Source organism: Mandrillus leucophaeus, unplaced genomic scaffold (assembly GCF_000951045.1).
Source record: "Mandrillus leucophaeus isolate KB7577 unplaced genomic scaffold, Mleu.le_1.0 Scaffold74, whole genome shotgun sequence".
Classification (NCBI taxonomy): Eukaryota; Metazoa; Chordata; class Mammalia; order Primates; family Cercopithecidae; genus Mandrillus; species Mandrillus leucophaeus.
In genome coordinates this window covers 1660562-1675194 of record NW_012108030.1, presented here as the reverse complement: position 1 = coordinate 1675194, position 14633 = coordinate 1660562, and the positions used below count along the sequence as shown (strand labels likewise).

Genomic DNA, 14633 nt, shown 5'->3' with positions numbered 1-14633 from the left:
TCTCTCTCCTTCCTTCCTTCTTCCTTCCTCTCTCTCTTTCTTCCTTTCTCTCTCTCATTCCCTTCCTTCCTTCCTTCTTCCTTCCTTCCTTCCTCCTTCCTTCCTTCCTTCCTTCCTCCCTCCCTCCCTTCCTCCTTCCCTTCCTCCCTTCCTCTCTTCCTCTCTCTCTTTCTCTCTCTCTTTCTTTCTCTTTGTGACAAAAAGCTCTTGCTTTGTCATCCAGGCTGCTGTCTGGAGTGCAGTGGTGCAATCATGGCTCACTGCAGCCTCAAACTTTTGGGCTCAAGCAATTCTCCCACCTCAGCCTCCCAAGTAGCTGGAACTACAGGTGCAAGCCACCACACCCAGCTAATTAAAAAAAAAATTAGTACATATTTATCTACTCTTTATTGCCTGTCTCCCACTTGGGGAACATGAGGTCCATGTGGCAGGAAGTTTTTGGTCTGTTTTGCCCGATGCCATATCCATAGCACCTGGAACCATTCCTGGTGCAAAATAGCCACTTAGCTAATATTTATGAAGAAAATGAAAAGTAGCTTGAATGGATCTCTGTTTGAGTTAGAGAGAAATATCTATCTCCCAGCTGGGCACAGTGGCTCACACCTGTAATCCCAGCACTTTGGGAGGCTGAAGCAGGCAGATCACTTGAGGTCAGGAATTCAAGACAAGCCTGGTCAACATGGTGAAACCCCGTCTCTACGGAAAAAAAAAAATAGCCGGGCATGGTGGTGGGTGCCTGTTATCCCAGCTACTTGGGAGGCTGAGGTGGAAGAAATGCTTGAACTTGGGAGGCGCAGGCTGCAGTGAGCTGAGATCGTGCCACTGCACTCCAGCCTGGGTGACAGAGTGAGACTCCATCTCAAAAAAAAAAAAAAAAAAGAAAAGCAATATCTATCTCTGTTAGAGATAAATATGTACATACTACAATAATTATGTAAGTGGTATGAATAAAATCTACTAAAATAAAAACAATTCGTATTTTTATTTTTTATTTTTTATTTTTAGTTGCCCAGGCTGGTCTTGAACTCCTGAGCTCAAGTGATCTTCCTACTTCAGTTTCCCAGAGTGCTGGGATTACAGGCATGTGCCATTGCACACGGCCTCATTTCTTATTTATATGCATGCAAAATGTGAATAATTAGAGAGTCCTGGAATCAATTATTAGGAACGCCAAGACTTGTCTTTTTCTCAGTAGCAGACACTGTTTCAAGGCAAACCAGCTTAGCTGCCTGGACCTCTAAATTTCAACTTTCTTGTGGTTTCATTTCTCTCATTATTTTATTTTTTAAATTTAACACCTGTGCAGAGTTTCTTTTGAAAGGCTGTTAGTTAACTGCTCTGAGCCTTGGCTCCTTGTCTGTAAAACAGGGCTCATAATAACAGGTGAATGAGTTCGTGAGTGGAGGCATGCAAACTACTTAAAACAGTGTCCAGCAATTAGCCAGATGCTATTATTTTTATACTATTAGTATTAGTATTGTTGTAGTTGCTATTATTTCTTGCTTGCAGCTTTTAGTGGTCACACCCAGACCACACACCGGTATGAAAAAACAAACAAACAAACAAAAAAAACACCTTAAGGTCTGGAAAAACAAGACAGTAACCTTGCCTACAGAAAGGCTAAATAGTTTTAAATGCTACCATTTGAATGAGATGTGGTTTTTTTTGTTTTTTTTTTTTTGTTTTTTTTTTGAGACAGAGTGTCATTCATCGCCCAGGCTGGAGTGCAGTGACGCAGTCTCGGCTCACTGCAAGCTCCGCCTCCCAGGTTCATACCATTCTCCTGCTTCAGTCTCCCCAGCAGCTGGGACTACAGGTGCCCGCCACCACACCCAGCTACTTTTTTTTTTTAGTAGAGATGGGGTTTCACCATGGTAGCCAGGATGGTCTTGATCTCCTGACTTTGTGATCCGCCCGCCTTGGCCTCCCAAAGTGCTGGGATTACAGGCGTGAGCCACCGCGCCTGGCCGAGATGTGCTTTCTTCTGTTAAAAGTCTCCCCCTTCGCCACCCACCCCTACACCCAGGGCACAGAGAAGAAACTGGGAGAGCTGGGAAGTTGTCGCAATTGTCAGGTTTGTACAGTTTTGGGGGGAGCTTTTTGTAGCCATGGGACTGGAGTACTCCTGAATCCCCAGCTTCCTATCTACTGTTGAAATGCACACCCTGCTAATGAGAGCTTGTTAACTTACGTCCCTCTAGATCCCTTGGGAGCCTGGATACAAAGGAGGGTGCTGGTTGATGTAACAGTTTGATTTTAAATTCTGTCTTCCTCAGCAGATAACAGCTTCCATTAGAACACAGGGAAGCTCTGTGTTGGTGACCAGTAAATACTGGTAGAACATTCGCCCCTGCCTACCCTTCCAGCCTCACTTCCTACTGCTCCCCCTACTTTTGTTCTCCATTTTCACTGGTTTCCTTTTCTTCTTTGAATCAGTCAAACTCCTTTCTGCCTCAGGGCCTTTGCACATGCCTTTTCTTTCCCCTTAAACTTCACAAGTTTAGCTTCTTTGTGTCATCCATTCTCTGCTCAAATGCCACCTCTCCAAGGAGGCTCCCCTGACCACCTTTTTGAATATTTGCCCTTATTGTTTACTATCCTAAAACCATGTTTCGTTTTGGGGTTAACCCTTACTGCTCTCTGAATATGCCCTATTTATGCAGATTCTTGACCACGGAGTTTTTTATTTTATTTTTTAACCTTGTTGTTCCTCCAGCCCTTCCAGAAGCTTTGTAATAAATCCCTTGTATTAAATATTCTCTTGTAAAAATACCTACCAGATTTCTCTTTTTCCTCCTCAAGATATTTTACCAGCACTTGCTGGAAAATTGTCATATGACAGATTTTGTTGAAACAAGACACTTCACTACCACATGCCTGAAAACTGCCGAAACTGATGTCTGTAACATGGAGTGCCCCCATTAAATGTGGTATCTTTATGCAGTGCACAGCCTGCCCAACCGTACAAAACAGCCTTGATCTTTCCCTCTAGACCCGTGCTATCCAATACAGTAACTGCTGGCCACATGTGGCTACTGAGCACCTGAAATGTAGCTATTCCAAATTGAGATGTGCTGTCAGTATAAAATACATACTCGCTTTCAAAGACTTGATATGAAAACAAGAAAAGAACGTAAAATATCTCATTCATAATTGTTTTATATTAATTAAACTTTGAAATGATTGTATTTGGGATACATTGGGTTATTAAAGTTAACTTCACCTCTTTCTTTCTTTCCTTCCTTCTTTTTTTTTTTTTTTTTGAGACAAGGTGTCACTCTGTCTCCCAGGTTGGAGTGCAATGGCACGATCTCACCTCACAGCAACCTCCACCTTCTGGGTTTAAGTGATTCTCGTGTCTCAGCCTCCTGAGTAGCTGAGATTACAGGTGCCCACCACCAGGCCCGGCTAATTTTTGTATTTTTTTTTTTTTGTAGAGACAGAGTTTTGCCATGTTGGTCAGGCTGGTCTTGAACTTCTGACCACAGGTGATCCACCCGCCTCAGCCTCCCAAAGTGCTGGGATTACAGGCCTGAGCCACCGCGCCTGGCCTTTTCTTCTTGTTTTAATGTGGCTACTAGAAAATTGGAAATGACATAAGCAGCTCAGCATTATTTCTACTAAATACCACTACTCTAGGATTTGAGCCCTGTGAGAACAGGGGTCCTGACTGTCTTGGCAATGGCTGGATTCTCAGAACTTGGCAAAGTTCATGGTATCGAGCTGGCACTCAGTGTACATCTGCTGAATAAAGAGAGAGGTGTCCTCACCTGGCAGGAGTCTCTACCCGCCTCGTCACCGGCGCAGAACATGGTGTCATCTATCTGTCTCGGGTAGGCATCCTCGCACCTTTTCTGACTTAGCACGCTGATATTCAAGCACTGGAGGACCTTAGGGAAGTGCACTGTCAAACAGGAACACAATGAGAGGTGGAGAAAGATGGAAGGTGGCAGAGATGGGTCGGTATCAAGAAGAACCTGGACACTCACCTTGGGGACTTCTGGTTGTCCCCCAGCCAGATACCAAGCACTTTGTCCCAGCAGAGGGACAATGAGAGGAGACGTTGATGGGTCTGACATCTTTAGTGGAATGAATTCTTCTGTTCAGTTTGATGAGCATGAGGTCATTAGAGTGGCCAGGGTGGGAGTAGCCAGGGTGGGGGATGGATTTGATCCCCTGGAACATCTGCTGCCCAGATTCATAAACTGGTGACAGGGAGTAGTGGCCGAGACGGACTCTGAAAACTCTGAGGAAGACGGGGCAGGTCACCACCAGCCCTGATCTCTATCTCCATGTCCAACGCCAATCCCAACCCCACACCCAGCCCCAGCCCCAGTCCCACCCTCACCCCCAGTCCCCAAACCATCCTCAACTCTATCTTGGTCTCCAATTCCATGCCTGTCCCCATCCCAATCACAATTCCAAACCCATCCCATTCCCAACCCAAATCCTTTCCCTACCCAGAAGCCATCACACATGCATTCTCGAGCCCAAATCCAACCATCCCCAACCCCAACCCCAATACCAATCCCCACCCTCAATTCTATATCTGTTCCCAATCCCAACACTATCTCCATTCCATCTTCATTTCCACCCCAGCACGATTTTCACCCACCCCCAATTCTAAAGCCAATCCCAGTTCCACCTCCATCCCAAACCATTCGACCAATATACGCTCCTAACCCCAATTCCACCTCCATCCCAAACCATTCAACAATTACGCGCTCTTAACCCCGAATCCAACCCATCCTGAGCTCCTTCCTGTTCCCTACCACAACACTCGCCCCTCTGCAACCTCATCCTCCCACCCTACTCTCCCGCAAAACTCCATCCTTAGTCCTATACCCAACTCGACCTCCTGCTGCTCCCACATCCCCAACCCATCCCCACCAGCCCTCACCTCCATGCCCCCCAACCCCACTTCCCCCTCCCCACCAGCCCTCCTCTTGGAACTCCCACTCACTTCTTCCTGCAGTGGGCGGCCGTGAGCAGCCACTGTGGATGCACCAGCACCCCCCCGCAGTAGAGCTGGTTGGGCCCTAGCAACAGCGCCGCCTGCCACGGCTGGGTGTGCTCATCGCAGTCGGATCCGTTGATGATGCGACTGCTGCTGTCATCCGACCGGGCATCATCCCCGGCCCCAGCTCCCACGTCCCGGTTGCTCCCAGAGGGCACGGTGTTGGAGGGATTGTCACAGGAAACATCATCGTTGGCGAGAACATGCTCTGAGGACGGAAAATGGGTTGGGCGGGGCTCAGAGGCGGGGCTTGGGCTCGGGGTGGGTCTCAGACTCAAGAAGCCAGACCTGCTAGAGGGTGGGTGTCTGACCCGCTGAGGGGGCGGGGCCTGGAGAATAAGAGTGGTACCGCTCAAGACCAGGCTCAAGCTCAAGGACAGAGCCCAGGCTCAGGTAGCGTTACTGGACTCTAACTGGACCTCACGGATTCCTGGAATTGGCTAGAACTAAATGGGAGGATAAAATTGGGTACAGGATTCCTGGACAAGCTCAGGGGTAGAGCCAAGGCTGTAGGGGCTGGAGCCTGGGGATGGGAGGGAGACCAGGGCTTTAGGGATGGAACTGGTTTCAGGAAGTGGGGTCAGGCCTCAGTGAGTGGGGTCAGGGCTGGAGGCAGGAAAGGGTTTGGAATCGACTTGGTCAGGGCCGACGTCAGGGTTACATGTTATAGTCTCCTATAAAGAGCTCTGACTTTGGGCGGGGTGCACTGGCTCACACCTGTAACCCCAGCACTCTGGGAGGCCGAGGCGGGCGGATCACCTGAGGTCGGGAGTTCGAGACCAGCCTGGCCGACAAGGTGAAACCCCGTCTCCACTAAAAACACAAAAATTAGCCAGGCGTGGTGGTACGTGCCTGTAATTCCAGTTACTCAGGAGGTGGAGGCACGAGAATCACTTGAACCCGAGAGGCAGAGGTTGAAGTGAGCCGAGATCACGCCACTGCACTCCAGCCTGGGAGAAAGAGCAAGGCTCTGTCTCCAAAAAACCCAAAAAAACAAAAAAAAAAACTTCTGACTTCTGACTCTGACTTTGAAGGGGGTTCTAGAATGTGCCCACAGAATAGGGACTGGAGCCTGGCTCAAAGGGTTGCGGCCTGAGGCGGGGTCAACTAGAGTCTGGCCTAGGGGCGTGGTTGAGGAAAGGAGGTGGGGTCAGAGCTCATGGGCGGAGCTGGGGTTCCCAAAGCTAGACCAGGAAAGAAGGGCTCAGCTTAGGGGGCCACGTGGAGGGGAAGAGCAGGCATAGGTTTCTCAATTCTCGGATACAACCTTGCCTCCCGGATCCTGTCAATCCCCTCCTCTCATATACAGACCTACAGACTACATACATGCCCCACTCCATCATCAGTCCTCCCACGCCCATTCACTGGTTCTTACTCCTTTCTTTCTTTTTCTTTTTCTTTTCTTTTTTTTTTTTGAGACAGAGTTTTGCTCTTGTTGCCCAGGCTGGAGTGCAATGGGGCGATCTCGGCTCACTGCAACCTCCACCTCCCGGGTTCAAGCGATTTTCCTGCCTCAGTCTCCCGAGTAGCTGGGATTACAGGCATGCGCCACAACACCAGCTAATTTCTTGTATTTTTAGTTGAGACGGGGTTTCACCATGTTGGCCAGGCTGGTCTCCAACTCCCGACCTCAGGTGATCCGCCCTCCCTGGCTTCCCGAAGTGCTGGGATTACAGGCGTGAGCCATCGTGCCCGGCCTGGTTCTTACACTTGCTAAGGGCCCTGGCACCACCATCACTCACGAACTCACCCGGAGAACCACGCACACAACAGCAGTAACCTCCAAGCGTGCACGCGGTTCTGCAGACAGGCACGCATTGCCTCCACAGGCGCAGCTGACAGTACAGCTCTGTCTCCAGGTACACACGCTCACCAGGTACATACGCTCCTGGGCAGCCTTGCGGGATCACACACCCTCATCCACAGTGTCTCAGTGCACGCAAAGATGCCGTGTTTGCATAGATGTTCAGACTGCCACATACTCTTCTGCACACAGGCACACACCTCAAGTCGGTCACCTAGCACCCATCTCCCAGAGACATCCATCCCTGCACCCTCTATCCCTCCAGGCAGAGACAGAAACTCCAGACACACAGCTGCACCATCACACATACCGTAGTATTTACACTGCCTCACACAGACACACACAGTCACGTACAGTCACCCCTACATAGAGCTTCAGGTAGTCACAAGGTCACAAATACAAGCACCCATAATGTTGCACTCAGCCACAATCACATAATCGCCTGCAAGCACACAGTCACACATTTCCATGGTGATGACCGCTTTTGTTGCACGAAATCCCGGGACCTCAGGGACAGGAACTGCAGATCCCTGCAGTCATACACAAAGCCAAGTCGCCACACACAGCCAAACACACAGTAAACACCCCCAGTGCCACATGCATTCACCCACATCACTGTAGAGCCACACACAATCTTAAATGCACACACAATCACAAAACCACACATACAGCCTCCAAGGGTCAGTGCCACCTGCCGCACAGTCACTTGATATGGGAAAAGGCATCCCCCTCCCCGACACACACCGTGGCAGTCACAGGGCCACATACAATCGCACAACCACAAATACAGACCGAGACTCACATTCACCCAGTCCCGGAGTCACGCCCAGGCTCACACAGTTCCCCAGGGGACAGGCACTCTAGTGACGCAGAGACAGTCCTCCCTATCCCACGCCCCCCCACCCCAGAGTTCTGGTTACCTGTGACCCCCAGAAGCAAGGCTGTGATCAGAGCACAGAGCGCCCACATCCAGGGGGTTCTTGCTGTAGCCATGGCCGCTGCACCTGGATGGGGGATGTCAGACGGTTGGGAGGCCCAGGCGATCCCGGGAGCCCTTAACTCACTTGCCGTTCCTCCCCTACCTTATTTCCCCAGGTAGAGAGGAAGCACAAGGACGCTGTGCCGCCATCAGCACCGTGCTGAGACCCAGGCACTGTGGAATTCAGAAGATAGGAGTCTAGCAACCTCCAGACGGGGCGAGGAGGGAAGACAGAGAAAGATGTGGGTGCAGGATGCACAGACACCTCTCCTTCCCTGCCTGCTGAGCCACCCTCCCCAGGTCTCACCTGCCCTGTCCCCCAGGTAGGGGGTGGGGGATTCGCTTCCAGTTCAGCCGCGGATTTCTCAGGCCTGCACCTTCCTGGCCACCGCCTCCTCCTGGGCTCTGGGCACCAGGCCTGAGTTATAACCACCCACTGCTCCCTGGGGCACATTCCCGGGCCATGAGGTGCCTATTGGGCCTTAGCGATCGCTCCTCCTGCTCCCCCCATCTCCACCCCCAGAGCACCCCCCACCCCCGTCCCGAATACCACTCCCTACCTCCCTGGCTCGGAGGATGGGGAGGGGTCTCCGGAAGCCAGACCAGCCCCTTCCCTGCCTCCCCCAGCCTTAGGGATCTGGCTTCTCACCAACTCTGTGTCACTGTTCCTGGCGCCTGGATTGCTTGCTTTCTTCTCTGCGTTTTGCTCATTCCACCACTGTCTGTTCCCGCTCAATACTCCTCTTTCCATCTTTGTCTCTGTTTTTTTCTTTTTTTTTTTTTCAGAGTCTTCTTCCGTCGCTCTGTGGTTCTCCCAGGGCTGTCTTTTTGAGTCTCTCTCAATATCTCGTGTCTCTCTCCACCCCACCCCTCTCTCTTTCTCTCTCTCCCTCTTGCCTCTCTGTCTCTCTGTCTCTCTCTCTCTCTCTCTCTCTCTGGCTGTCTCTCTCTCTCTCTCTCTCTCTCTGTCTCTCCTGTCTGTCTTAGGAGCCTTGTTTCTCTCTCCTTGGGCCACAAGTGGTGCTGTCTCCCGGTTCCTCACTCTCTGTCTCTCTATGCCTCTGTGATTCTCTCTTTTTTAAAGGTTCTGAGTGATTTGTCAAATATACCTTAGAGTTCTCAGCCCGTTTATTTTCCTTTATTTCACTTCTGCTCTATCTGTTGACAGCATTTTTTTTTTTTTTTAGGTATAGCTAAGGTATAACAAACTGGTTGTTTGTTTATTTATTTATTTGAGACAGAGTCTTGCTGTGTCGCCCAGGCTGGAGGGCAGTGGTGTGATCTCGGGCCACTGCAACCTCCGCCTCCTGTGTGTTCAAGCGACTCTCATGCCTCAGCCTCCGGAGTAGCTGGGATTACAGGTGCCCCACGATGCCCGGCTGATTTTTTTTTTTTTTTTTTTTTAAGTAGAGATGGGGTTTTACCATGTTGGCCAGGCTGGTCTTGAACTCCTGGCCTCAAGTGATTCACCCACCTCTGCCTCCCAAAGTGCTGGAATTACAGGCATGAGCCACCATGCCTGGCCCAAACTGCATATTTAAAGGGTGGAGTCTGATGGCTTTAGGTACCTGTCACACCATCACCATAATCAAGAGGATGATCATGGACACCACCCTGAAAACTGTGCTCCTGCCCCTTTGCGTGTATCTGGGACTGTCTGTTAATCTCTCTTTCTTTACACCTCTGTGTCTCCCTTTGTATCTTTCTGTATCTTCTCTTTTCTCTCTGACTTTGTGTGCCCCTGTGTCCCAGGCTCTCTGTGTGTTTTCTCTGTGTTTCTGTATTTGTATTATTCTGTCTCTCTCTCTTCCCCACCCCTTCCTCCTTCCTTGTCTTTCTGCCTCCCTCTCCCTGCATTTTGGGCAGGGAAGACTCAAGCCACTTTGCACAGGGAGCCCTCAACTCCTTCTCTTGCCTTCACTCTGGGCCCAGAAAGAGGCAGGGACCCAGTCTGGGAACCCACAGGTGCCGTGGCTCGGCTCGTGTGGCCAGGCACGGGTGAGAACGTTGGGCAGGGCTACCTGTTGATGGGAAAATAGATCAAGAGGCCAGGAAAGGGGCAGATGGCTTGGTAAATGGGTATTGGGTGGGGAACCCGAAAGGTGGCTTCTCCCTCTCCACTCCTAGGCCATCTGAGGCCGCCTCTCCTGACCTTGTCTCTACGCCAGTTTTTCTTTCCGTCTGCTGCCAGCTCTTTGCATCTGTCTTCATGTCTCCTTGTCTCTGTCCTCACTAGGAAGTAAGAACTAACTAAACATTCATCTGTGATGTGCCAGACACAGGTGTCCGTGAACAATCAGACTCAGGTGTCCGTGAACAAGATGACAAAGACTCCTGAACATGCTGTCCTCTTTGAGCCCTCATTCCTTGAGGGTAAAAAACAAACGAAGCTGTGTTGCTCACATCTGTAATTCTGTTAAAGGGGAGATTTTAGAGCACTCAAGACTGGTTTTAGTGCACAGCAAAAAAAACCCCGAAAAAACAAAAAAAAACCCAAAATAACAAAAACCTATTCTGAGGTCTATTTTGATTACGAGAATTAATATTTCATTCATTAAAGTGACAAAACCATGGCCGGGTGTGGTGGCTCACGTCTGTAATCCCAGCAGTTTGGGAGGCCAAGGTGGGTGGATCACCTGAGGTCAGGAGTTTGAGACCAGCCTGGCCAATATGGTGAAACCCCGTCTCTACTAAAAATACAAAAATTAGCCGGGCATGGTGGTGCATACCTGTAATCCCAGCTCCTCAGGAGGCTGAGGCAGGAGAATCGCTTGAACTTGGGAGGTGGAGGTTGCAGTGAGCTGAGATCACGCCATTACACTCCAGCCTGGGAGACAAGAGTGAAACTCCATCTCAAAATTAATTAATTAATTAATTAAGTGACAAAACCAGTGACCTACTTCTTCCTTAGTCTTTTAAGTTGTTTACAACCCATTTTGGTCTAGATAAATCTTTTTTTTTCTTACTTTTAGACATCTGTTGCTTTTATTTATTTATTTATTTATTTATTTTTTGAGACAGAGTCTCGCTCTGTTGCCAAGGCTGGAGTGCAGTGGCGCAATCTCAGCTCACTGCAACCTTTGCGTCCTGGGTTCAAACGATTCTCCTGTCTCAGCCTCCCGCGTAACTGGGACTACAGGAGGCATACTGGCTAATAATTTTTTTGTATTTTAGTAGAGACGGGGTTTCGCCATGTTAGCCAGGATGGTCTCGATCTCCTGACCTCGTGATCCGCCCGCCTCGGCCTCCGAAAGTGCTGGGATTACAGGCGTGAGCCACCGCACCTGGCCTATGGGGTCCTTATAATAATGTTTGGTCCTATTTACAAACTAAGTTAACTAAACACCTTCAGACATTTTAAACTACATTTCTAAAACCAACACGTTCAATCTCTTCTGGAAGTCCCTTGATTTTTAGGCAACACTTCCAAAGCATTGAAATGAGTTTTTACATCTGAGTGTACAGATGTACTCATAAATACGATCCATGTTGCATTCTTTCAGATATCCCAATGCTGGATATTAACTTGGTGTAACGCCATCTTAAAAATCACAGCTCAATTATTACACGTTTAAAGCTGAAGCCACAAGGCTTTCCTTATAACAGGTGAAGTTCTCTTAGACACACAATCACCTAAAATACCGAAAGTGTAGAGATTCTGCTTCAAAAAATAAAATAAAATTCATACGAAGGGTTGGATGTCTAAACCTTTTAATGCTCAGTTCCAAAACATATCAGAATTACAAGAAGACTTCAGTACAGAAGAGTGGTTAGAAGCCCAAACGGTGGCACCAGCCCCTAGCATTTAAATTCTGGTGCGGCCACCTACTAGCTGTGAGACTTTGGTCACACCATGGACCCACTCTGTGCCTTGGTTTCCCTGTCTGTAAAATGGGAACAATAATGGTATCCACCTCACAGGCTTGCAATGAGGATCAAATTAGTTAATATATGTAAGGCACAAATTAGTTAATATATGTACCTGGCAAGTGCTGATAAGTGTATTTTAAATTATTATTATTGTTATCATGACTATCATTATTCTTATTATCCATTCAGAGAGCCAGTTTCAAGCCAGGCACAGTGACTCACGCCTGCCGTCCCAACACTTTGTGAGTCCGAGATGCATGGATCACTTGAGGTCAGGAGTCTGAGACCAGCCTGGTCAACATGGCAAAACCCTGTCTTTCCTAAAAAAGAAAAATACCAAAAAAAAAAAAAAAAAATTAGCTGGGTGTGGTGACAACGCCTGTAATCCCAGCTACTCAGGAGGCTGAGGCAGGAGAACTGCTTGAGCCCGGGAGGCAGAGGCTGCAGTGAGCTGAGATTGTGCCATTGCACTCCAGCCTGGGTGACAGAGTGAAACTCTGAGACTCCGTTAAAAAAAAAAAAAACAAAGAAAGCCAATTTTCTCTCAATTAACTGCAGCTGATTTTGGTCTTGACCGTCATTGACTGGGTTCCTCTTGGTAACCCTGGTGAATTTCACGGCTTGTCCAGAGAAGGTTGGTCAAGGGGGGCCCAGGCCATTCACATGACTTCATCATTCCATCAGCTCACAAATCAGCCACTTCCTTCCATCACATCCCCATGATAAAATGTTGCATTTCTTTGATTCTTCACGTCCCCATGATAAAATGTTGCATTTCTTTGATTCTTAAGACAAAGATTATAGGGTCTTTCTAAAGCCCAGATCTGACTGCGTCCTTCCTTTTCTCCAGGCCCTCGGGATCGGGTCCAAATTCTTCTGCCTGGCTCTCAGTGACATCATCTTCCGCTGACCTACATTTCCGGCCACGTCATTCATTTCTCCCACCTCAAACTCCAGCCTCCACCATCCAGGACATCTCACAGGTGTCCTCACACCCCCAGGTTTTTCTACATGTTGTTCCTTCTGTGAGAATGCCACCCACCCAAACTTCTCCAAAGGGTGAACTCATATCCAGCCTTCCTTTCCAGCCCTCCCAGGCCCAGCCCCACCTCAACCCTCATCTTCTCTCCCTGCATCATCACCTCGACCTCCTCCCCAACCTCAGCCTCCAGTGTCTCCCTTCTGGTTCATCCTGCACATAGCCCCAGGGCTGTCCTGGCTCACAGACTTTCCATGGCTCCCCAGTGCCCTCAGAAGGTCCCAGCCTCTCACGCTGGCATCTGAGGTTCTTGGAGACCTGATCCTTGCCCTCCTCTTCCATCACCCTTAACCATGCACGGTGGTCTTCCTACCCTCCAACCTTCCTGGTTTTGCTGTGACAAAAGTTTAAGCTGGGTACGGTGGCTCACGCCTGTAATCCCAGCACTTTGGGAGGCCGAGGTGGGCAGATCATGAGGTCAGGAGTTCGAGACTAGCCTGGCCAACATGGTGACACCCTGTCACTACTAAAAATACAAAACTTAGCCGGGTGTGGTGGCACATGCCTGTAATCCCAACTACTCGAGAGGCTGAGGAAGGAGAATTGCTTGAACCCGGGAGGCGGAGGTTGCAGTGAACCAAGATGGCGCTGTTGCACTCCAGCCTGGGTGACAGAGCAAGACTCTGTCTTGGGGAGGAAAAAGAAAAGTTTAGGGGCAAGAGCCATCTCTGAGGTGGCACAAGGTGGAGGCATCAAGGGTGTCTTCCTGGAGGGGAGGAAAAATCAAATAGGGCTGTACAGGAGAACTGAAAATATCTAGATTTCAGAAAGGTGGAAGTCAAATCAAAGCAAAAAGCTCCACTCATAATAAAATTCATTCTTTACTGAGTGCATGGTGGGCCAGGCGCTGTTCTGTGTATGTCATGGATGTGAAACCTTAAATCTTCCCCACAGCCACTGCCTTATGGAGACTGTGTCATCCTTAGCTTCATTTTACAGAAATCTACAGTGAAGGAAGGCACATCCCAAGGGGACACAGATAGTAAGCGGCAGAGCTGGGATTCCAGGCACGCGGCCGGGCCTCTGCAGGAAGAAATCAAATGCGTGGAATGGTCGGGGAGAGGAGATGCTTAGAAGGGATTTTCCTGTATTCTCTTAGCGGTGGGGGTCAGAGCTAGGCCCAAGTTCTCACTCATCAAGTCCTCCCCAGTGATGCAAGGATGGAGCTGGGGTAAAACCAGGGAGAATCAGGGCCCTCACATCGCTGCGTTTATTAAGCATCAGGGTCAGAGCTGGGCAGGAGGGGAGGGGAGGCAAGGTCTTGGTGAGAGTCGTTCTGGAACCAGCCAGTGGGGTGGTAGGTCGGAAGGTAGATGTCACATGTTAGGGTCACTTGGCCTGAATGGTTTTTTGGATCCAGTTCGTGTATCTGCAGACATTGGTGTAGACTCCTGGCTTCTCCTTTGATCCACAGGGGATGTTACCCCACGACACAAGGCCTCGGAGGTGGTCTCCACATACAAGCGGACCCCCAGAATCACCCTGCAGGAAAGAGGGAGAAAGTCAGATACAGATAGAAACCCAGAGACTGAGAGAGAGACAGAGAGAGAGAAAGGGACAGAGATACTCAAAGATGGAGAGAAAGACTCAAGGACAGAGAGACAGAGAGAGAGACAGTAAGACACACAAAGGCACAGAGAGAGGATGGTAGAGAGAAAATAAAGGAGACTCAAAGACACGGAGACAGAAACACTAAGATGCAGAGGAACATGGAGAGCAAGAAAGAGAAACAATTTAAGAATGGAGATTGAGAGGTGTGGAGAGAGGCAGAGGTGTAGAGGCAGATGGAGAGACAGAGAAAAGAAGAAGATGAAGATGAAGACAAAGGAGGAGGAGGAGGAAAGGGAGGAGAGGGAGGAAGGGGAGGAGAGGGAGGAAGGGGAGGAGAGGGAGGAGGGGAAAGAGAGGGAGGAGGGGAAAGAGA

The 14633-nt window shown here is 49.4% G+C and overlaps 2 protein-coding genes across 6 annotated transcripts in view; both read right to left on the bottom strand.

Moving 5' to 3' along the window:
* Positions 1-8255, bottom strand: part of KLK5 (kallikrein-related peptidase 5) — a 10347-nt gene extending 2092 nt beyond the window's left edge. Inside the window, exons 1-6 of one of the 3 annotated variants that reach the window (XM_011965947.1) lie at positions 8112-8250; positions 7904-7974; positions 7742-7825; positions 4964-5225; positions 3990-4246; positions 3771-3904 (exon numbers count right to left, since the gene is read on the bottom strand). In XM_011965947.1, coding sequence (XP_011821337.1) covers positions 3771-3904; positions 3990-4246; positions 4964-5225; positions 7742-7814 — 726 coding nt within the window. In that variant the 5' untranslated portion in view covers positions 7815-7825; positions 7904-7974; positions 8112-8250. Of the gene's footprint in view, positions 1-3770; positions 3905-3989; positions 4247-4963; positions 5226-7741; positions 7826-7903 lie in introns of all 3 variants that reach the window. The other 2 variants (XM_011965948.1, XM_011965946.1) reach the window with 2 other exon arrangements.
* Positions 8256-13511: 5256 nt separating this feature from the next.
* Positions 13512-14633, bottom strand: part of KLK6 (kallikrein-related peptidase 6) — a 10791-nt gene continuing 9669 nt past the window's right edge. For all 3 annotated transcript variants that reach the window (XM_011965943.1, XM_011965945.1, XM_011965944.1), the window contains one exon: positions 13512-14191. In XM_011965943.1, the coding sequence (XP_011821333.1) occupies positions 14039-14191 (153 nt within the window). In that variant the 3' untranslated portion in view covers positions 13512-14038. The remainder of the gene's footprint in view (positions 14192-14633) is intronic.